The sequence below is a fragment of the Ornithorhynchus anatinus genome, chromosome 20 (assembly GCF_004115215.2).
Source record: "Ornithorhynchus anatinus isolate Pmale09 chromosome 20, mOrnAna1.pri.v4, whole genome shotgun sequence".
Classification (NCBI taxonomy): Eukaryota; Metazoa; Chordata; class Mammalia; order Monotremata; family Ornithorhynchidae; genus Ornithorhynchus; species Ornithorhynchus anatinus.
This window is the reverse complement of record NC_041747.1, coordinates 360,965-383,849: the sequence shown is the minus strand read 5'-3', so window position 1 is coordinate 383,849 and position 22,885 is coordinate 360,965. Positions and strand designations below refer to the sequence as shown.

The 22,885-nt window shown below is 44.1% G+C and overlaps 2 protein-coding genes and 1 long non-coding RNA gene across 7 annotated transcripts in view; 2 read left to right on the top strand and 1 right to left on the bottom strand.

Moving 5' to 3' along the window:
- Positions 1-904, top strand: part of LOC114805846 — a 32,037-nt gene extending 31,133 nt beyond the window's left edge. The window contains exon 7 of the long non-coding RNA XR_003753895.2: positions 36-904. This is a non-coding gene — a long non-coding RNA (uncharacterized LOC114805846). The remainder of the gene's footprint in view (positions 1-35) is intronic.
- IFT88 (intraflagellar transport 88) overlaps positions 1-12,257 on the bottom strand; it is a 41,437-nt gene extending 29,180 nt beyond the window's left edge. For 2 of the 5 annotated variants that reach the window (XM_001516370.4, XM_029048023.1), the window contains exons 1-9: positions 10,238-10,327; positions 7,210-7,272; positions 6,209-6,265; positions 5,245-5,301; positions 4,383-4,443; positions 3,837-3,906; positions 3,419-3,509; positions 2,356-2,460; positions 903-1,005 (exon numbers count right to left, since the gene is read on the bottom strand). In XM_001516370.4, the coding sequence (XP_001516420.1) occupies positions 903-1,005; positions 2,356-2,460; positions 3,419-3,509; positions 3,837-3,906; positions 4,383-4,443; positions 5,245-5,301; positions 6,209-6,265; positions 7,210-7,272; positions 10,238-10,327 (697 nt within the window). Of the gene's footprint in view, positions 1-902; positions 1,006-2,355; positions 2,461-3,418; positions 3,510-3,836; positions 3,907-4,382; positions 4,444-5,244; positions 5,302-6,208; positions 6,266-7,209; positions 7,273-10,237; positions 10,405-12,137 lie in introns of those variants that run through there. The other 3 variants (XM_029048022.2, XM_029048020.2, XM_007664087.3) reach the window with 3 other exon arrangements.
- An 8,053-nt stretch (positions 12,258-20,310) lies between these two features.
- CRYL1 (crystallin lambda 1) overlaps positions 20,311-22,885 on the top strand; it is a 53,083-nt gene continuing 50,508 nt past the window's right edge. Inside the window, exon 1 of the mRNA XM_007664086.2 lies at positions 20,311-20,418. Within this exon, the coding sequence (XP_007662276.2) occupies positions 20,378-20,418 (41 nt within the window). The 5' untranslated portion in view covers positions 20,311-20,377. The remainder of the gene's footprint in view (positions 20,419-22,885) is intronic.

Below are 22,885 nucleotides of genomic sequence, written 5' to 3'. Positions count from 1 at the left end.
CCCTCCTAACAAAGGTTCTTGCATTGCCTTCACAGATCCCTTTAAATCCTCACTGCCAACCTCCTTTGTGAGCAGCCCTGAAGAATGTAGTTCTAGGGAATCTTGGGCATTTTTAGCTGGGTGAGGAAGAAACGGGTCTCCCCACAGAGCACAGACCATGGACAATGTTCCATCCCCACCTTCACCCCAAGGATATCGGCCACGGGGCCAGAGCCAGGGCTCCTGTTATTTCTGCCCCTGCCCAACTCTCCTCCAAACTCTCACCCCAGTTTAAAGAGCTGGGTGGGGAAGGAGCAGAGAGGCAGCAGCACAGACTACTGGACAATGATGGTTTCTCTATTTCCAACAGATATTTTTCCTGCTTTGGGCAGGAAAAGTTACGCTAATGGTTACTGATTTATTAATACAGCCTAAACTCTTTTATTGCTCAAAGACTTTTCTTTGAAAGACTTTTCAATAGAACCTAAGTATATTTAACAGGGAAAGAAATTCTGCTTTAATCATAAATTTTCTTCCATTAGAAAGCAAAACCCAAAAAGCACATCTAGAGAGTTGTTAAGGCTAGGGAAATCCACCCAGCGATTCTAGAAAATGAGCGTTACACTGTGGAGAAACCTGGCATTAAAAAAAACTTGCTCTGTCACAGTCACCCATCCTGACACGATGCACACATGTACGAGCAGTTTCCCTGAGAACGTAGTGCACCGAGCCCAGGATGCCTAGCAAAGCCAGAGATATGTTCCCTGATTCCTTGTGTGTTATCCCAAAAGCGTATTGAAAACACACATTAAGGACAAAACTGCATGTACGTTCTTCATTGTGTTAAGAATAAGTAGCTTCAAACTGGTTATAATTGAATACAAAATATTTATTATTAGAAAGCTATTCCATATGTAACTCACCTGCATTACTAAACATCTTATTTTTCACAATAACTTGGTATGTGTTTAGCGCTTCAGTGTACATTTCATTAGCTGAGTACTGACTGGCCAAGTTAAAAAGAACCTAGAAAAGAATGCAGATGAAAAATGTGACAAGACCATCATTTTTCTACACTAAAGAGAAGCAGTATAGCCTGGTGGAAAGAGCAGGACCTTGGGAGTCAAAAGGACCTGGGTTCTAAGTCCAGCTCCCCCACTTGTCAGCCATGTGACCTTGGACAAGTCACTTAACTTCCCTGGGCCTCAATTACCTTATCTGTAAAATGGGGATGAAAACTGTGAGCCCCATGTGGGACATGGACTGGGTCCAAACGGCTTAGCTTGTAACTACCCTAGCGCTTAGCTCAGTGCTTGGCACATGGTAAGCACTTAAATACCATTAAAAAAAGAAAATAAAGCTATTTCAGAATTTGAAAGCAGTGCAATTTTTAAGAATAACACACTAAAACGTTTTTGAAAATAAAAATCGGGTCTCTCTTGAAGCAATTAGGAAACATGGAAGGCAGAGCGTAAGGAATCTTTGCAATTCAACTGACTTAGCATATAATGATACTGGGAGAAGACCATGTTGCTGCCCTATAAAATCACTTTGTATTTTCTGGGCTTTTAATCCCAATGTCTAGAACCCTCTTACATCAAAGACATTTCAACAAATGTGCAATGTATATGTTAAAATTCTGGGCCAGATCCTGATAAATGAGCAAGTTACTCCCTAAGCATAAATCCAGCCATGTGAGAATGTGATTGTGTTTACTGGCTGCTGGGGAGGAGAATGACTGTGTACCAAAGGATTAATTCACCCACACATTCACAAGGAAGCTTAACTCACAGAACAGACATTATAGCTTAAGGTTGGGAAAGGGCCATGACCTGCTCAGAGAAAAAAAAATGGAGGATTATAGATATAACCATGAGAATACTATTTTGGGTACCTTTTCTTTTGATTTAAAAATTTTGAGCTCCCCTTCCTTTTTTTGCTTTATTTAGATTTTGAAAACTATGCCCAGTGGCCACTATTTTTTTTTTTACAAACAACCATATCGACATGTAGAAAAGTCCCTTTAGAAATAGAGAAAAAGTATCATAGAAACCCTAATTAATAATTAACATTTCAACCTATTGTAGTAGTACATCCCAAATTCTTTAGGCACCAGAATTATAGAAAAATCACTGCTAGTTATTTTATGGGCCCTAAGCTGAAAAACAATTGTAAATGTAAACGTGGTTGCTCCCTCTTCCCTTGTAAAGACATCATAGGAATAAAAGGAGATGATTGATAGTATTTAGAAACAAAACATCATTTTCAATTCAAGGTATGAGTGCACTAGAATGGTATAGACAATCTTTAAAAACCACTGGAATCTAGGGATAGAATAATTAATATCTTTGAGCCAGCATACATTTTAGCACTTACTGAGTAAGTTAAGTCTAAATTGATGTTTTCTGGTGTTGTCACTTGTTCTCGCTGTCTCACCAGGACTCTCTCCTTCCTTCCTGCATCTTTTGCCTTTTCCAGTGCCTGAAATCAGATCTAGAGTTTAGAATGCCCTTGGATGCATCAAAAAATAACCCCAGAACTTTGCATAGCAGAAAATAGAGGTCTCCGCTTTTCTGAACTTTGTAGACTCACCCTCCAAGTTTGTTTGGCAGCACAACAAGCCCATTCCCTTTGGCCGACCAGGGTCTCCAAGGCTTTAGCACCATAGAAAGGACCCTGGGAGCTCTACTAATTGGGATTTCTCCAGGTAAAACTATTCTACATAGTGTAGAGTTCATAGAGTCAGAAGGACCTGGGTTCTAATTCTGGTTCCACCACTTGTCTGCTGGATGACCTTGAGCAAATCATTTAATTTCTCTGGGCCTCAGGTCCCTCATCTGTACAATGGAGATTAAGACCGTGAGCTCTATGTGATATAGGGGCTGTGTTCAAACCGATTATCTTGATTACCCCAGCGCTTAGAACATTGCCTGACATATAGTAAGCAGTTAACAAATACCACTATCGTTATTATTATTAGTGTAGATTACGATGCTGGCTCAATTCATTTTGTAAGTTTTTAGAGGCTGAAACAACATTTGGCTTTCATCACAATGTTCTGGACACTCAACTTTTTTTGATGATCACAAAATATAAAACAAAACTCAACCCAAAGTCCAGGGGCCTGTGAAGCCAGGTTGGCCTCTCATCCAAACCCTGGATTCTGTCTCTGACCTTCTTCTAACTGAGCCCACCCATCAAAAGTACCAATCCTTCCAAGGAGGAGAAAAGCTCCATTCATTCATTCATTCATTCATTCATTCATTAAATCGTACTTATTGACTGCTTCCTGTGTGCAGAGTACCGTACTAGCACTTGGAAAGTATAATTTGGCAACAGATAGAGACAATCTCTACCCAACAACGGGCTCACAGTCTAGAAGGGGGAGTCTAGAATCTCTTCTCAAGGTCCCTTGGAGTCCTGGGATCTATGAACTTACCAATTTTAGGTCTCCACAGCTGTTGGCGATACAGCTTTCTTCTACCAATTCATTCACCTTTTTTTCCAACTGTCGAATTTTTTCTTCTGGACTAAAATGCAAAATATACAATTCAAAGCTTTTAGTCACAAAATAAAATGTATGAAAATTTGATATACTTTTAGAATAGATTATTAAAGCTCTTTTAGGTCTCAAGAAACATAATTGTCACAATTTTTGACATATTTAGAGCTTAAATCCTTTAAAGAAGAGGTTCAATCAATCAAGCAATGCTGGGGAAAACCTGATATACAAAAAAAATTAAGAAAAAATCGAAATTCCCTGACCACACTGCCAGATATACTAACCCCAAAGCACAGATTATTATTATTATTATTTTTAAAAAGCAAAGGAAAAATTACAAAATAAAACTGCATACCTATCCTCATTTTTGGTTTCCAAAGGAGGAGCAGGGCCTCTCGACTGACCAAGGGGGTCAAATGCAGAACCTGAGTTAAAATATAAAGAGCTGGTCTTACATTGACAACAAAGTGGTCAAAATACTGAGTTGGGCCTCAGCTCTGGTACCGCCTCCCAACCTAATGCTCCTGCACATTTGTCATCATTTACTGGGCACAACATTAGACACATGTCAGAAGGGATAAGGGTACTAATAAATAAGGGGATTTGAGCACTTTAAATGAAAGGAACTCTTTAAACAAAAGATGTGTTTGTTTTGAGTGAAAAATAAATCCCAATATTTGCCAGAGTTAATAGAATCGAAGGCAATAAAGATTTTAATTCAGTACCTCTATGTGAATGGGAGCATTTACATTATATAGAGGTACACAGAAGAAGAGACAGGTTTGGTTGGATAGCAGAAATCTGGGATTTGTTTATCAGAAAATATCACCATGTGACTGCATGTGTGTGCACATGTGTGACCATATATTAAATAATGTATTGGACGAGATGGTAAACTAACCTCTCGCTGCTTTAGTGAAACCAGCTGCTCTCACTGCTGTCATAGGTCGAGCAACCCCATCCTTAAATAAATAACATCATAGGAAGATTCTTAAAGGTGATTCCAAAAATATCCCAAAATATACCCTATGGTTTTGTCATGGTAAGTACAGTTTAAAATTTTCTAGAAATTAACAGTTGGACATTTTAAGGTTCAAACACTATATAGGACTACACTGTAAACTCACTGTTGGTAGGGAATGTGTCTGTCATAGTCTTATATTGTATTCTTCCAAGAGCTTAGTACAGTGCTCTGCACCCCGTAAGCATTTAATAAATAAGACTGATTGATAAATACAACTGATTGATAACTACCAGTTACACTTTAGGTAGACCTATGAGAAATTGATAGCTTAACTTCAAATCTACGTGACCTCATCTATCACCAGCTTCAAGATCTTCCTGAAATTTTGCCTCTTCCAGGAAAGTTTCCCCAATTAGTTTTTCTTCTCCCCAAGTCCCATCATCCTAATTACCATCCCTGCCACTATGCCAACCCAACCATCCCAACCACCTGTACTGTTTCTGAATATATCAATTTACATACTATACTATTTAAGCACTTATTTATTCACTGATCCCTCTTTCCTATTGATCACTTTTATTCCGTCTCCCTTCTTAGATTGTAAACTCCCTGAGGGCAGGGACTGTAACCTTTAGTTCTGTCACACTCTCCCAAGCATTTATAACAATACAACTGATTAGTATTTACTTTAAACACAACCATGAACTCAACATTCTGAACATGACAAAGAGATCCACAGAGTGAGCTCCCTCAATGAATGCTGTTGACAATGATGATGGGCCAATGCACGTGGAATTACCTGGACAGCCCCTGTCATTGGCCTCCCCATTGATGATGACAGTGTTGTTGTCTTGGACTAATAAACAGAAAAATTCAATTATTTACAATTTTGATTCTTGACAAGCATTTGTTCTTAAATGTGTTCACAAAGAGTTCTGAGGCTGGAAATGACAGTAAAGGGTTATCAGACTCCATCCAGACTTCCATCATGCTAGCTGAGCATAATTCCTAACATCTTTCTTCATTTCTCTGCCAAAGACACTAGCTCCAAAAGAGAAAGTTATGCCAATTCTGAGAGCTCTGAGGGTGGGCCAGCGAATTCGAGATACATCAGAACATACATCATCAGATCCAGGACTGGAGCCAGTGGCCACTCACTCCTTCATGGTGAATGCTAGTGACTTTCTCCCATCTCCTTGGTTCCTGGAAACCACTTTTCTCATTCTAGTAAAATGCTGACCTGAAGACTTCAAGGTTCTGGTGTAGCTCTTACGTTCTCCCTTGTACATAGACAGAGACTATGAGGGACAGAGACTGTCTTTGATCTGATTATCTTGTATCTACTCCAGCACTTAGTACAGTATTTGGCACTCTAAGTTAAATATGCCCAAATCAGGTACTCTCCCAACCACATAATACAGTGCTCTATACACAGTAAGTGCTCAATAAATATGACTGATTGACTGTAACGCATGTTACAATTATTTTTTATCAGGATTAAATTGGCAACTACAGACTACATAGTATGAATTGAAAAGAAACCAGAGGCTTACATAAAATGAAAAAATTGAGGTAAAGGAGAGGTGAAAAGGAAGGTGTAGGAAAATGGGTCACAGGAATACAGCTTTGTTGTATCATTTTCTAATGTAACAGAAGACAGAGACAATTTAATTTTCCCAGGGAGATAGAAGTGGGAAGCTAGGACTGGGTCTAAATACGATCTTATTTTGGAAAGAACCTTGTTAAAGTGAACCGAAACTTACCGCAAACCCGGTAACTAGAGGTCGAGTTACTGCGGTGATGGGAATTTTGGCTGTGACCTTTAAAAAGAGCCACAAAATTAATATGGTTCCTTTAAGTTATATTTTAAAATATTCATCAATTTAAAACAGAAATGACCCTTTGTAAACAATGTGTTTTGATTCATATAGCTAAATTGTAAACTTGTTGTGGACAGGGACCATGTCTACCAACTCTGTTGTACTGTAGTCTACCAAGTGCTTAGTACAATGTTCTGCACACAATAACTCAGATACCATGGATTGATACAGCTCTTCCATTACCAAAGCTTAGCTAATATCTCAGGGTTTTAGTTATTAAAAGATGCTATACATTCTTTAACATACATTATGCTATTTGTAAATACAAATACTTTGTCTGTCTCTCCTCGTAGGAGTGAAAGCTTCTTGTTGCCATGTAATTTGCTTCAAAAGTCTATTGTACTTTCCCAAGCCTCTAGTACATCGTATACACTCAGGGGACATTTAATAAACACCACTGTGACTAGTTCTCTGAAATGTAATCAATCAGCCACTGATTTCCATATACTACTTCCTTAGTAAAAAAGAGGACCTAATATACAAATTTACAAGAGTAATGATTCAAATTCATTATAATAGCTTGATCCTATCAATTACTGACATTGAAAATAACCATTTTCTGGTATTTTTATACAGGACAATGTCACAAGTAGCCAGAGTTTCCCAAAATGCACATTCTCAAATAGGAAGTTCGATGCGGGCCATGGGGCAGTTATCTTTCTGGCTATAATTTTCTAAAGGAACTAATGCATTTCCACAGGTACATATCTTATTCCCTAAAAGTACATTTATGCATTAGAAAGAACTAACTAATCAGGAAAATTGAAAAATAAGTGCATCATTAATCTGGATGTATGTTTTCAGTAGTCTATGACTACATTGCAAATGTCTACAATTGCAATTTGTGCAACAAAATCTTCCAGTTCATTTAAAATTTCACTTACTGGAGGTCTTCTGCCATGGCTAGTCTTCACAGCCTGTTGAAAAGCTGCATCATTCTCCAAGTCCTAAAATGAAAACTATGGATATAAACATAGCCGCCAGCTCCACAATACTTATGTGCATATCCAACTGTAATTTATTTTAATGTCTTTTGCTCTAGTCCTTAAGATCCTTGTGGGCAGGGATCGTATCTACCTAATCTATTGCATTATACTCTCCCAGTGCTTAGTAAAAGTGCTCTGCACCCAGTAAACACCAAATAACTATCACTGATTGATTGAGTCAATATCCCTACATAATAAAGAAAATATGGCCTTTTAGTACCCTATTCATCTATCTTTATTTACTGTCAAAATTATCAGTGGTATTTATATTAAATTACATGTTAAAAATTATTTATTTGTATTAATGCCTGTCTCCCTCTCTAGACTGACTGTAATTTCACTGTGGGCAGGGAACGTCTGCTAACTCTGTTGTCCTGAACTCTCCCAAGCACTTAGTACAGTGGTATACACATGGCAAATGCTCAATATCATTGATAGATCTGTATTTTTTTCCCTCTTCCCACTAATTGGAAATAATCTGTGCCTATCCATTTCCTCCATTAGATTGTAAATATACTTCCATTATATTTTCCAAAATGCCTAATACAGTGCTCTGCACAGAGTAGGCACTCAATAAATATTATTGATGAATTAGAGAAGATAGGATCATTGACTGCTCCCATGGACAGTTTTTAAACTGTTGTTGTTTAGGAAATGTTCACTTTTGGGGCTTTTAATCTAGAAAATTATTTGGTTATCTTCTCTTAATTTTAATTACCTTAACCTTGTTAACTTATCAAATTTACTAGATAAAGCTACCAACCAGATACAAGACATGTGGGACCATCTATCTTTTGGCTATATTCCTCTGTTGTTTGTTTATTCTGCATGGACCAATATTCATTTGGCAAATTTTGAATTTAAATATGCATATGAATATGCACACCTTTCATGTGTATTTGAAGACATGTGGAGAGTGAAGTTCAGCTATGAGTGGATAGGTCTAAAAAGGCCAATGCAGAACCCACCGTTCCAACCACACGGTGGTGGACCCTCTCACATCTGGAAAACTTTACAAATGCTATTATCTATTACAAATAGTACTGGAGAAGCAGCGTGGTTCAGTGGAAAGAGCACGGGCTAGGGAGTCAGAGGTCATGGGTTCTAATCCCGATTCCGCCACTTGTCAGCTGGGTGACTTTGGGCAAGTCACTTAACTTCTCAGTGCCTCAGTTTCCTCATCTGTAAAATGGGGATTACGACTGTGAGCCCCACGTGGGACACCCTGATCACCTTGTATCCCTCCAGCGCTTAGAGCAGTACTTTGCACATAGTAAGCGCTTAACAAATACCATCATCATCATCATCTAACTCATGAGAATAAATTAATAGTTGCAACAGGGAGTCAGAAATACATTCTCTATATTCACAGAAGCAGCAACAGTTCATAAAATTTCTGTGCTTAAAACGTTGGTGTTTTGTAACTTCCAAATCCCTCAGGCTGATTATCTTAATAAAACAGCCACCCTCAAACTACCTGAATGAAGGCAAACATATTTACTAACGGCACGGTTTCTGCCCAGGGGCAGAAGAGGTGGATATGGGATCAGACGGCTCCCAGACAAAGCTCCTGATTGCCTCCCCAGGGGGCTTCATCCTGTCAGTAGTGGGCAAGGAGTGGTAGGGCAGCCAGCTACATAAAATCCATGTAAAGTCAGCATGCGAAACACTGGACAGATAGCCCAGGGGCATCCGGGATGGGGTAAAAATGGGAGGCGCAGTGTGGAGCAACCCAGAGTCAGCAGAGGTTTTGACAAAATAATTATCATACTTAGCAGCTATCCAAGGCCTTTTTCTTCTACCGGAAACAAATTCTGACCCGTTTGGGTTTATTTCCAACTCCACCTCTGGCTTTTAAACCCGGCATGTGACAAAAAAACTGACATCTGAGTAACCTCAGCGAACCTAAACTTGACTACTGTTTTCAAAAGATAATTTTAGGGCAGTCGAGAATACTAAATTAATGTTGGTAGACTGTAACGAGCTGGACTGTAAGCTCGTTGTGGGCATGGAATGTGTCTATTGTTACACTATACTTTCCCAAGCACTTAGTACAGTGCTCTGCACACAGTACGCGCTTAATACAATTGACTGGCTGACTAAGCTTCGCTTAATACAATTGACTGGCTGACTATGCTTCATGAGAGAAAATATTTTCTCACCCAATCTTTTAATAGAAATATTATAGGAACTTCGAGAAACAAAAACGCTAATATCAGGGCACAGTTACAGGTTTCTGCACCAATTGTATAGTCCTAAACCTCTGTACCGTACAGCTACAGTACGGTACGTGTGTGTACATGCACATGCTGAACACAGTGCCTGGCACCTAGTTAGCACTTAACATATACCATAATTATAGCCCGTTGTGGGCAGGGATTGTCTCTATTTGTTGCTGAATTGTACTTTCCATGCGCTTAGTACAGTGCTCTGCATACAGTAAGCGTCCAATAAATACGATTGAATGAATGAATGAATGTAACTTGTATCTATGCCCAGTGCTTAGAACAGTGCTCGGCACTTAGCACCGTACCGGTACATAGGTGGTCAAGTGACCTAGACTAAGCCCCCTCCCCCTTCACCTTGCCCCGACTCGTTCCCTTTCCTCTACCCCCATCCCACCCCACAGCACGTGTGTAGATATGCGTATATCTATAATTCTATTTATTTATTTTAATGCCTGTTTTACTTGTTCTGATGTGTGTGTATATCTCCAATTCTGTTTATTTTTATTGATGCTATTGATGCCTGCTGACTTGTTTTGATGTCTGTCTCCCCCTTTCTAGACCGAGAGCCTGTTGTGGGCAGGGACTGTCTCTCTTTGTTGCTGAACTGTGCTTTCAAAGCGCTCAGCACAGTGCTCTGCCCACAGCTAGCGCTCAACCAATACGACTGAATGAACTAAGTGAAGAAGGTTTTTTTTTACCTCTGTATCGTAAGTTGGGTTATAGTCATTATAGCCAGAATAAAGATCATCTTCATCTGTTTCTGGGGCGAGGTGCACATTTTGCATCATTTTGGACCTAAGGCAGATCGGAGGACAAATTACGCTTCGGCACCCGACGAGGCGTCGACGAGGCGGAAAAGGTGGAGAAGCAGCGTGGTTTAGCAGAAAGAGCCCGGACTTGGGAGTCAGAGGATGTGGGTTTTAATCCCGCCTCCGCCTATTAATAATAATAATGATGGCATGTGTTAAGCGTTTATTACGTGCAAAGCACCGTGACAAGCACTTGTCAGCTGTGGGGCTTGGGACAAGTCGCTTAACAATAATGTTAATTATTGTTGGTATGTGTTACGCGCTTACTATGTGCAGAGCACTGTTCTAAGCGCTGGGGTAGATACAAGGTTATCTTCATCCACGTGGGGCTCACTGTCTTCATCCCCACTGTACAGATGAGGTAACTGAGGCACCGAGAAGTGAAGTGACTTGTCCAAAGTGACATAGCTGACAAGTGGCAGAGCCAGGATTAGAACCCCTGACCTCTGAGTCCTAAACCCGGGCTCTTTCCACCGAGCCGCACTGCTTTCTAGCTTCTCTGGGCCTCAGTTCCCTCGTCTGTGAAACGGGGTTTAAGACTGTGAGCGTGGGACAAGATGATGACCTTGTATCTACCCCAGTGCTTAGAAGAGTGCTTGGCACATTGTAAGCGCTTAACAAATACCATCATTATAATTACAATGGGGGGGGAGGCGCGAGGTGGAAGCGTGGAAAGATCCCGGGATGGGGAGCCAGAGGACATGGGTTCGAATCTCAGCCCAGCCGCTTTCATTCAACAGTATTTATTGAGCGCTTACTATGTGAAGAGCACTGTATTACCCTATTTATTTTGTTAATAAGGTGTACATCCCCTCGATTCTATTTCTCATGATTATGTTGTCTTGTTTTTGTCCGTCTGTCTCCCCCGATTAGACTGTGAGCCCGTCATTGAGCAGGGATTGTCTCTATCTGTGGCCGAATTGTCCATTCCAAGCGCTTAGTGCAGGCTCTGCACATAGTAAGCGCTCAATAAATACTACTGAATGAATGAATGACTCTAAACCCGTCACTGGGCAGGGATGGTCTCTATCTATGGCCGAATTGTCCATTCCAAGCGCTTAGTGCAGTGCTCTGCACACAGTAAGCGCTCAATAAATACTATTGAATGAATGAATGTACTAAGCGCTTGGAATGTACATCCCTGCCCAATGACGGGCTCCCAGTCTAACCGGGGGAGACGGGCGGCAGAGCAAAACAGAAGGAAAGAAAAGCAAGACGCCATAACAAAAACGAGACACCATAACAAAAAGGAGACACCGTAACAAAAACAAGACACCATAACAAAAAGAAGACACCGTAACAAACACAAGACACCGTAACAAAAAGAAGACACCGCAACAAACACAAGACACCGTAACAAAAAGAAGCCACCGTAACAAAAACAAGACAACGTAACAAAAAGAAGACACCGTAACAAAACCAAGACACCATAACAGAAAGAAGACATCGTAACAAAAACAAGACAACACGAGCTGCTGGTCAGCTGGGTGACTTGGGGTACCCAGTGATCTCAGTGCCTCAGTGATCTCCTGTGGGAAATGGGGATGAAGACGGCCAGCCCCAGGTGGGACCACCCGATCCCCTGGTGTCCCTTCCAGGGTTTAGGACAGCGCTTGGCACAGAGTCGGCGCTTGGCACCCGCCGTCATTACTCTCGGGCCTCGCCCCCTCCCCTTCTGGGGCAAAGCCGGTCCTTTCCCTGAGTCGGGCCCTCCCCCCGGGGCCCCCAAACATCCGTCCCGCCCGCGGGCTCTCCGCCCCCCGGCCCCTCCGGCCGCCGCCGACCCTACCGAGAGCCACGGGGGAGGGCAGGGCAGGGCAGGGCAGGGCAGGGCAAGGCAGGGAGCGGCGGGCGAGGCGATCCCAGGCCAAGGACCGGTCACCCCGCTCTTGCCAACGGGAGGCTCCGAGGCAGCCGTTCCCACAATGCCCCGCGCCACAGGGGCCCGCGGGGGGACCAGAGGGGGGGGGGGGGGCCATGGCGGCCCAGGCCGGCTGGCAAAGGACCAGCACCTTTCCCTAAGCGCTGTAAAATACCACCTCCCGAAGGCGTGCGTTCCTTCATTCACTCACCCAACGATATTTATCCAGCGCTTGCTACGTGCGGAGCCCTGGACTAAACCCAGAGGGAGCCAGTCGCCGCCCACAGTCGCGGCCTAGAGGGGAGGAAATAATAGCAGTAATGTTGGTATTTGTGAAGCGCTTACTATGTGTAGAGCACTATTCTAAGCGCCGGGGGAGAGAGAGGGTTATCAGGTGGTCCCTCGGGAGGCGCCACAGTGTTAAGCCCCATTTGACAGGTGAGGTGACTGAGGCACGGAGAAGTGAAGTGACTTGCCCACAGTCACACAGCTGACAAGGGGCAGAGGCGGGTTTCGAACCCGGACCTCTGACTCCCAAGCCCGGGCTCTTTCCGCCGAGCCACGCTGCTGCTCTGGAAACTGACCTCAATACACATAAACGGGCACCCACTGGAAATAAATGGGATTCTCCATAATAAACAGGCATCAATGGAAATAAACAGAATGACAATTATGGATATATCATGATGGCATTTGTTAAGCGCTTACTGTGTGCCAAGCACTTTTCTAAACTCCGGGGGGGATACAAGGTGATCAGGTTGTCCCACATGAGGCTCACAGTTTTAATCCCCATTTTACAGATGAGGTCACTGAGGCCCAGAGAAGTGAAGTGACTTGCCCAAAGACACACAGCTGACAAATGGCAGAATCGGGATTAAAACTCATGACCTCTGACTCCTAATATACGTTATATATAACATAAGAGCTGGGGGGGATAGTAAGGGGGGTGGGAAGAGCAAAGTCGTGGTGAAGGGGGCGGAGCTGAGGACCAGAGGTGCTGAGTCTGGGAGCCTAGAGGAGCCTCATTGTCCAGAGGAGCAGCGTGGCTTCGTGGCTAGAGCCCGGGACTCAGAACGACCTGGGTTCTCATCCTGACTGTGTGACTTGTGGCCAAGTCGCTTCGCTCCTCCGGGCCTCAGCGACCTCATCTGCAAAATGGGGATCAAGAGTGTGAGCCCTCTGTGGGACAAGGGACCGTCCACAACCAGATAAATTTGTATCTATCCCAGTGCTTGGCACATAGTAAGCGCTTAACGAATACCATCATCATCTTCAACAAGTACTGTAGTTATTATTTTTCCTTTCCAGCAGGTCCTTTGTCCTGGTTTAGTTAGATAATTACCCAAACTTGGGCATTCATTTTGGCAAAAAAGACATCTGTAAGTGGGCAAGGTTCGTGGCTACCAACCCTGTTGTATTGGACTCTCCCAAGCGCTTCGTAAAGTGTTCTTTGAACACAGTAAGTGCTCAGTAAATATCGGTGATTGATTGTTTTATTGGCAATCTTGTTGATATACGTTTCCCTTCCTCCTGGAATCCCAGGGAATGTGAGATTTGAAAGACAAATTAGTGGAGAGAAACAGATTCCAGCCACGATCAGAGCCATCCACCAATCCAACTGAGCAACAATAATAATAATAAATTTGTTAAGTCCTTACTATGTGCCAGGCACTGTACTAAGCACTGGGGTGGATACATCCACATCGGGTTGGACACAGTCCCTGCAACCTAGAAGTAGGGGTGTGAACAGGGAGTGGAGAGAGAGGGAGTGCTAAACACTGATGTGGTGGGTGTCCTGCTGCTGCCTGCCCCTGCGGGACTGCAAACTCGTTGTGGGCAAGGAACTTGTCTACCAACTCTCCTATACTCTATTCTTCCGAGCGGTTAGTACAGCGTTCTGCACAGAGTAAGCACTCAATAAATATGATTGATCGCTTGGTACTGCTGCTATCCCAGAAACAGGGAGATAATAGAAGGAACAGGAGTTATCACAGGCCCTGCTTTGAGTATGTGGACTCATACTTCTGACAGTAAATGATTCCTCTTGAGTTAAGCAAAGCACTGTCTTCACTAAATAAGTAATTCAAGGGTCACAATGAGTATCCTTCTCTATGGCTACCCAGATTGTTCTATTCTGGATATGAAAAGGGAAAAATAAACAAGTTAAAAGAAAACACCATCAGATGCAGGGTGGTGAATGTCTGTTAAATGTTTAAAAAAGACCATGGCACTTTTTAACCTTGCAGTTTAAATCGTTTCCAAAAACAAATTGTTCTGAGGATATTTCAATGAAGAAGTAATTGTACATAGATAAATTTTAATTGCTTAGCTTTCTTAGTTATCTTGAGAAGAAAGTCCTTTGCTCCAAGTTAATTAGTGACATTCCTTAAGACTCTTACGTAATAGCAGTGCATTTTATAAGGGAGGATGAAGGATAATATTAAAAAAAGGTAAATTCCAGGAGCCTAGTGAAGTGCTTTTATGGAAGAGAGTGAAGAGATTTCAGACTGACTCTGGTTTCTTCTCTTCAGTTTGGTAGCAAGTATCACATGTTTACGACTGCCTTGCATATCTAATCTCCTTCCCTGAAACGCCCAAGTTTACACTCTTCGGCCCCCTTTTGGCCAGACCACAAGCAAAGGCCCTAACTGTGTCTGGCTCTTGCCTCTCTCACCTCTGACCACCATTCTTGACTCACAAGCCCACAACCTTGGTATTTTCCTTGACTCCCCTCTCTCCTTCAGCGCACATATTCAATCACATCTCCAGAATCTGCTCCCTGGTCTCCATCCAGACTGCTAACACACTGGTTCGAACACTTGTCACATCACTCCAGTCCCTAACTTCATTCTGCTGCCCGGATCACTTTTCTAAAAAATTGTTCTGTACACACCTCCCCCTTCCTTAAGTGACAACACAGTCCTCTCCAGCTACAACCCCGCTCACACACTCCGGTCCTATCTCTCACTTTCACCTCACCCACTGTCAGTCCCTTGCTCACTCCTTCCCTCCTACCTGGCACTCCTACTGAAATTGAGCTCCTCCTGGAAGCCTTCCTGGACTAAGGTATTGCCCCCCACCCACCCACCCTATTTTGCCTCCCTTCTGCCTCTCCTGTGCACTTAGTCCCACCCCCAAACACTGAGGTGCACCCCTGCATCCCCTCAGCACGTAGGTACAAATCCTTGTACTCAGTTGCTTCCCCTACCTGTAATTTATTTTATCGTCTGCCTCCGCCATTAAGTAGTAAGCTCCTTTAGGGCAGGGATATCATGCCTACTGACTGTACTGCACTCTCCCAAGCACTTAATAAGCACAAGCTTAAGGTTAGCACTAAGTGCAAGCACTTAGCACAAAGTAAGTGCTTAATTAATAAATGCCACTTTTTGACGGATTGCCGTTCATGTTTTTCCCCTATCAGGAATGTCATACTCATTTCCCCAAACCAGTTCCCTTCCCTCCTTCAGAATTCCTTTAAAAAGCCACCTGCTCCAAAGAGGATTCCCTGCTTCTCTCCTGCCACCTCGTACCCCTAGGCATTCACACCATTTACAGAACATCAGTAGCTCTCTCAAACAATTATCTTTTTTGTTGTCATTGGGTACTTACCCACATTAATCATTTACTACTCAGCCTTTAACTTTTATTTCATCAATTTATCTTGTTTTATCTTCTCCATTAGTGTGTAAATGTCCTGTGAGCAAGTATGGCTTCTGATACTTGGCATTTTCTCCAAGCAACTGTTACAGTGCTGTATAGGTGATCAATAAATACATTTTATTTTGTTGGTGATGGTGACTATGACCCTTGTATGTATGACGCTTGTGCTAATTTGCAGGGCTGATTTAAGTACAAGAGAAAGAACCGCTGTTATTAGTAAAGTAAGTTTCCTCCGAAAAATCACTTTTAGAATATTTTTATAAAATTTGACAAATGCAGGTTTTGACCACCTTACACAGATTCCTTCTTCTCTCTATGGCATACCATTCCTATTTTGAGCTAATAAAGAGCAGTATTCAAAAATGAAAAGAAATTAGTGATCTGAGTGAGGCTGGGACTGAGATGAAAACTAGAAAGAAGAGAAAATTGGAAAAATACACTAACGAATAAAAGTATGTAATCCTTTACTCTGGGAAAAGGAAAAGTTTGCATTATAGTAAGTGTTTAAATCTTGTTTCATTTAATCATGTTTCTGCTTTGAGCTAACCTGTGAACTTATGAAAGAGCCTCTTCAGGTGGTGGCACACTATAACTCTTCCATTGATGCTGCACCCACACTGTGCCACTGTTAGAACCATTTAATTCTATGCCAAAGTCTAATACATTAAAAAAAAAAGAACATACTGTATATGTACAACACAAACTCCAGTCATTTCTGGTTTTCCCCTGGCTTTAGACAATTTGGGTAAAAACTTTTCCTTTATTTACTTGAGGTTAGATGTATATCACAGTCAGCAGACCTCCATTCCAGAAGCACTGGAAGTGAGGAAGTGGCCTGAAATCAAACAGTCAATTAGTAGTATTTATTAAGGACCCTCTCTGTGCAGAACACAGTACTGAGAGCTTTGGAGTGAACACTAGAGTTAGTCGACGTAATCTCTGCCCTCAAAGTGCTTATAATCTAGTAGGAGAGGCAGACACAAAAATCCTTTACGGAGAAGGAAAAGGGGGAGAAAAAACAAGTTTTTAAGAAGCACCATTATGAATCAGCATTTTCAGTGGTAGAAATGCCAAGAAAAGCAACTGACAGCCCAGTCTTTCTTTAGCAAGTCCACCTTGGGCTAGTGTCGCCTGGAGCAAAGGTTCTGCTTTGGAAAGGGGTTCTGGTTTTTTTGGGTCACGCTTGTAGGAGCTGGGCAGGGTCTGCTTTGGTCCCCACTTGTGGCTTGGCTCTAGGGTTGGCCTGGCTGCCAGGGCTAATTTAGTTTTTGTGAGTTGGATTTTGAATCGTAGAGAATCAGCCAAGCCAAGAGCCTCAGGCCCACGCCAAGATCAAGTGCCTCTTGGGTGGGAAGAGCCAGGAGCTGCTTGAATGGGAACCAAGATTGATTGAGTTCCTCTCTGTGAGCCACATTCTGGTCAGGGTGAAGGTCCCAAGCCGAGAACAAGAGTACCACAGACCCGTATGGACTTAGCTGGGAAGTTCGTGTCATTCGCTAGCGAGGCCTTCTGATGAGAGATGGGGCCGCATGGGTTGGGCTTGCCCCTGGTGGAATGGTCACAAATTCTTGGGTTCTGCCCTGACACCCAAAAAGAGCTCCAGACTTTTGGCAGGATGATGAAGGGGAATTGATAAAATGAAAGATAGGGAGTTGGGTAGGAAGCTGTGGTGTCTAATAGTAATTGCAGTATTTGCTAGGTGCTTACTTTGTGTCAAGCATGGTGCTAGGTGCTGGGGTCAATACAGTATAGTGGGTTTAGAGGCTAAGGGCGAGGGAGATGACCTTTTAATATCCATTTTACAGGAGAAGAAGAAACAAGTCCAGAGAAGTTAAGTGACTTGCTCAAGGTCACACAAAAGGTAAGTGTTGGAGCTGGAATCAGAATCCAGGTCTCCCGACTCCCAGTCATTCAATAATAATTCAATCGTAATTATTGTGCCCCTTCCTCTAAGCCACGCTACTTCACTGGTCATCAGTCCATCAATGGTATTTATTGAGCAGTTACTGCATGCTGAGCACCATACTCAGCATTTGGGAAAATACAATACAGTAGAGTTGGTAAATACAATCCCTGACCAGAGGAGCTTCCAGTCTAGAGGGGGAAACAGATATTAAAATAAATTACAGGTAGGATATTCTCCCAGGCATCGATATCTGTTCTTCTTCCCAAATCAGCTTTCATTCATTCATTCAATTGTATTTATTCAGCACTTACTGTGTGCAGAGCACTGTACTAAGTGCTTGGAAAGTACAATTCAGCAAGAGACAATCTCTGCCCACAGTGGGCTCACAGTCTAGAAAGGGGGAGACAGACATCAAAACAAGTAAACAGACATCAGTAGCATCAATATAAATAAGTAGGATTATAGATATATACATAGCATTCATAAAATAAATAGAACAAGGTATCTGACAACACAGTGCTACTTGAAAGATTAGAAAATGAATGTCTAAAGCACTTCCTAACTGAAAAGCTGAAAGAAATTACTTCATAGAATATAATAATAATAATGATGTTGGTATTTGTTAAGCGCTTACTATGTGCCGAGCACTGTTCTAAGCGCTGGGGTAGACATAGGGGAATCAGGTTGTCCCACATGGGGCTCACAGTCTTAATCCCCATTTTACAGATGAGGGAACTGAGGCCCAGAGAAGTTAAGTGACTTGCCCACAGTCACACAGTCGACAAGTGGCAGAGCTGGGATTCAAACTCATGAGCCCTGACTCCAAAGCCCATGCTCTTTCCACTGAGCCACGCTGCTTCTCATGAATATGTATCTTACTCTAATCTCTTGCTTGTTTTTCTACCAGGTTCGGGCTGCACTGGGAACCATCGCTAGGTCTTGAACTCGCTAAAGACTAGAATCGAACTTGCTAAAGACTAGAATTTCATTCCCTTTTCTTGACATTTCTGCCTCTAGAGCTTCACTGTGGAAGCACAGGCATCAGGCCCTTAGACCATCATTCCCCTTTCTTTTTAACAAATTATTTTGAGTTAGTATTGATTATGCATTTCACTATAGCAAAACACGGTGCCAAGCACTGGGATAGCTTTTAGTACAGTGCTCCGCACACAGTAAGGGGTCAGTTAATATGATTGAAGGAATGAATGATAGATACTTAGTCATATTAGAAATAGTTCATGCCCCACAGCTTACAGTCTAAGATGGTGAGAGAACAAGTGTTTGATCCCCATTTTACAGATGAGGGAACTGGGCACAGAGAAGTGAAGTGACTTGTCCAAGGTCACACAGCTGATAAGTGGCAGAAGCGGGATTAAAACCCACGACCTCTGACTCCCAATCCAGGCTCTTTCCTCTGAGCCTCAGCTTTTTCTCCTAGTCATTGGGTCTTTCTCCTGTTTCTCACCGTTGGCTTTTCATCCCCAATGCCCCCCAACAATCTCTGTTGAGCCACTGATGAGAAAAAGGTGAGTGGGCTGAGAAGTAGCATGGCCTGGGAATCCTCATCATCGAAATGTTAAGTGCTTACTATGTGCCAGGCACTGTACTAAGTGTTGGGGTCGGAGCAAAACGTGTTGGACACGGTCCCACTTAAGGCTCACAGTCCCAAATCCCCATTTTACAGATGGAGGGAACCGAGGCTTAGAGAAGTGACGTGATTTGCCGGGAGGACCCGAATTCTAATCCTGACTCTGCCGCTTGTCTGCTGTGTGCCTCAGTTCCCTCATCTGTAAAATGGGCATTAAGCCTGTGAGCTCCATGTGGCATTTGAGCTGGGTCCAGCCTGGTTAGCATTATTATTATTATTAATAATTGTTATTAATAATAATAAAATGTATGGATGCGGTTGGGTGGGCGGCGGAGGGGAGGGGTGCTTCTCTCCCTCGCGGCTCCGCGTCCACGCGGCCCCCAGCTCCGCGGGGAGAAGCAGTCTGGCTCATTGGAAAGAGCCCGGGCTTGGGAGCCAGAGGTCATGGGTGCGAATCCCGCCTCAGACACCTGTCAGCTGTGTGACTGTGGGTAAGTCACTTCACTTCTCTGGGCCTCCGTTCCCTCATCTGTAAAATGGGGATGAAGACTGGGAGCCTCCCGTGGCACAACCTGATGGGCCCTGTATCTCCCCCAGCGCTTAGAACAGTGCCGTGCACCTAGTAAGCGCTTAACAAATACCAACATTATTATTTCTCGGGCGGCCCACGTTCCTGGGCGCGGATTGGCCAGCCCGCCCGCTCCGGCCCAAGATCATTGGAGGGCGATCACGCTTCCCAGAGAGAAGACCGGCTCTTCCAGCCTATCACGGGGCTCCTTTCGGATGGTTGAATGACGTCAGGGGGGGAAAGGAAGGCCTGGAAGGGGAGGGAGCCAATGGGAGCGTGGCCTGCAGCGTCCCGCCGAGTCGTTGGGGAGAAGAGCGGTGTGCGAGGGACCGCCCGGCCCCTTTAAGAGTCCCTTCCCCCAGGCGGACTCCTTTTCGGGTCTCCCTGTCTTCCGGGCTCCCCTGCTGACGGCGGCGGCGGCGGCGGCGGCGGCGGCGGCGGAGAAAATGACTTCGACAGAGGATGGCAGTGTTGTGGTTTTTGGCAGGTAAAATCCCGGCCCCGGCCTCCCCCCGTCCTGCCGGGTTTTCGCAGTGGAGGAGCCCGGGCTGCAGCTCTGGACGGTGCCTGCGGGTGGATCAGACTGTAAGCCCGTCCATGACCAGGGATCGTCTCTCTCTCTGTTGCCGAATTGTCCATTCCAAGCGCTTAGTACAGTGCCCTGCACATAGTAAGCGCTCAATAAATCCTATCGAATGAATGAACCTCCAGCTTTTCTGTGCAGGCGTCTAAGGCAAGCATGCACGACCCACGCCCACACTCTTGGGCAAGAGTGTGCAAGTGGGCAAGTCCCTTAACTTCTCTGTGCCTCAGTTACCTCATTTGTAAAATGGGGATTAAGACTGTGAGCCCCACGTGGGACAACTTGATTCCCCTGTGTCTACCCCAGCGCTTAGAACAGTGCTCTGCACATAGTAAGCGCTTAACCAATACCAACATTATTATTATTACTCTTCTGGGGAGAAACGCCAGCAGCCGCAGTTACGAGTACTATTTATTGCGTGCCCGTTCAGTGCAGTGCACTGTAATAATAATGATATTTGCTAAGCGCTTGCTGTATACCAGACGCTGTACTAAGCGCTGGAATGGGGTTGGACACAGTCCCTGTTCCACGTAAGGTTTCCAGTCGCAATCCCCATTGTACAGATGAGGTAACGGAGCCACAGTAAAGTGAAGTCACTTGCCCCTGGTCACACAGCAGACAAGTGGCGCAGCAGGGATTGGCTTAGACCGAATGAAGAAGTGACACATGTGTCATTTAATAATAATGTTGGTATTTGTTAAGCGCTTACAATGTGCAGAGCACTGTTCTAAGAGCTGGGGTAGATACAGGGTAATCAGGTTGTCCCGTGTGAGGCTCACAGTTAATCCCCATTTTACAGATGAGGTAACAGGCACAGAGAAGTTAAGTGACTTGCCCACAGTCACACAGCTGACAAGTGGCAGAGTCGGGATTCGAACCCATGACCTCTGACTCCCAAGCCCGGGCTCTTTCCACCAAGTCATGATGTAGATTCCCGACCCCGAAACCCTTGTGCGCATCTTTCGAAAACTAGCTGTTGTGGGGGTTTGTTTTTTTTCCCCAATTAATAAACTGGGAAGGGAGTCTCATAAACTGGGAAGGGAGTCTCATCGTGCTTCCCAATTAAGCGTCTGCTGAGTTAGTGTTTGTGCCCGGGGCCAGCTTTGAGTTTAGCGGGTCCCCAGCGAGGGGGAAGGTGTTGGGGATCTTCGGTCTCCCGGGAAAGGGTTGCCCCCTGGGGTCGGTTGTCTCAATACGAACTGCCATTTTAGCTGGCAAGGGGAGGATAAAAGTCCTCAGAATAGTTCAGGGGGAGCATATTCGTGTTAGGTGTCTATTTATGTTTTGTACCTGCGACCTCTTAGTTTGTCAGAACTTTGAGCCCTCAGGGAGATTGTTGACCTATCGTTCAAAGTGTAATCCGTTTATAAGATAAGCTTCCATCTATTCAAGATTAAACTTTGTAAAGGCAGGCTCCTCAATTCTGACTCAGTTTTTTAAATTAAAGCCCCTCATAGTGTATTTTAAAAGTGGGAAAGGTGTTGACAGCCCACCACAAATTCAGCCGAAGCCCAACAGGTTTCATTGCTGCCTGACTTCTTGTGGCTTCCATTGCCTCCAACTGCATGCAGTGGCTTCCCCAGAGGCAGTCGAGTTGCACAGTTACAGCTTAGTCGAGGTGACAGTATAATGGTGCCTGCCAGCTGTTGGAGAGAGGACAGGAGGCAGCCTGAGGTCACATCTGTTTTGCCTGGGAACTCTACAGAAGATCCTATTGAACCACCCCGGGTGTGCACGTGGAATGATGAAGGATGCCACAACTGGTTTTGGTGCTTCGTCCAGCTTTTGGCATCCTCAAACCCCTCGGGATGCTGGTCTGGTGCCAGCACCACCCAGACATTTACTGAGACCACACAGGGCCGGAGGGCAGAGCCGCGCCTGCCTCTTGCCAGGAGCAGGCCATCAAAGGTGACCATCTGCGTGTTCTCTGTAATAGCAGGTACTGGGCTGGGCAAGGAGAAAAGTGACTGATTTAGGGCTCTGACTCTGAAGCCGCAGGCTGGGCTCTCTGTAGCTCCTGAGCCCTAAGGGAAAGACAACTGTCCACCAATGACCAAGCTTGGCTTTTGGGGACTCCCCCGTCTCCTGAAAGCTGTGAGAATCATTGGTGCTGATTCACTCACCACTAGTCAGTCACCAGAAGCTGGGTAGTTTTGCACATTGCACTCTCCACCAACCCTGACTTTATAACTTTAGCCGGTAGGAAGGTTATTGAAGACACCCCCTTTGCCTCCCCAAGCCACTCCCCTCCATTGGTCTGTGACCTCTCTACTGTCATCTACTCATGATAATAATAATAATTATGGCATTTGTTCAGTGCCTGACACATAGCAAGCACTTTACTAAGCACTAGAAAAATAAAGTCGATAGG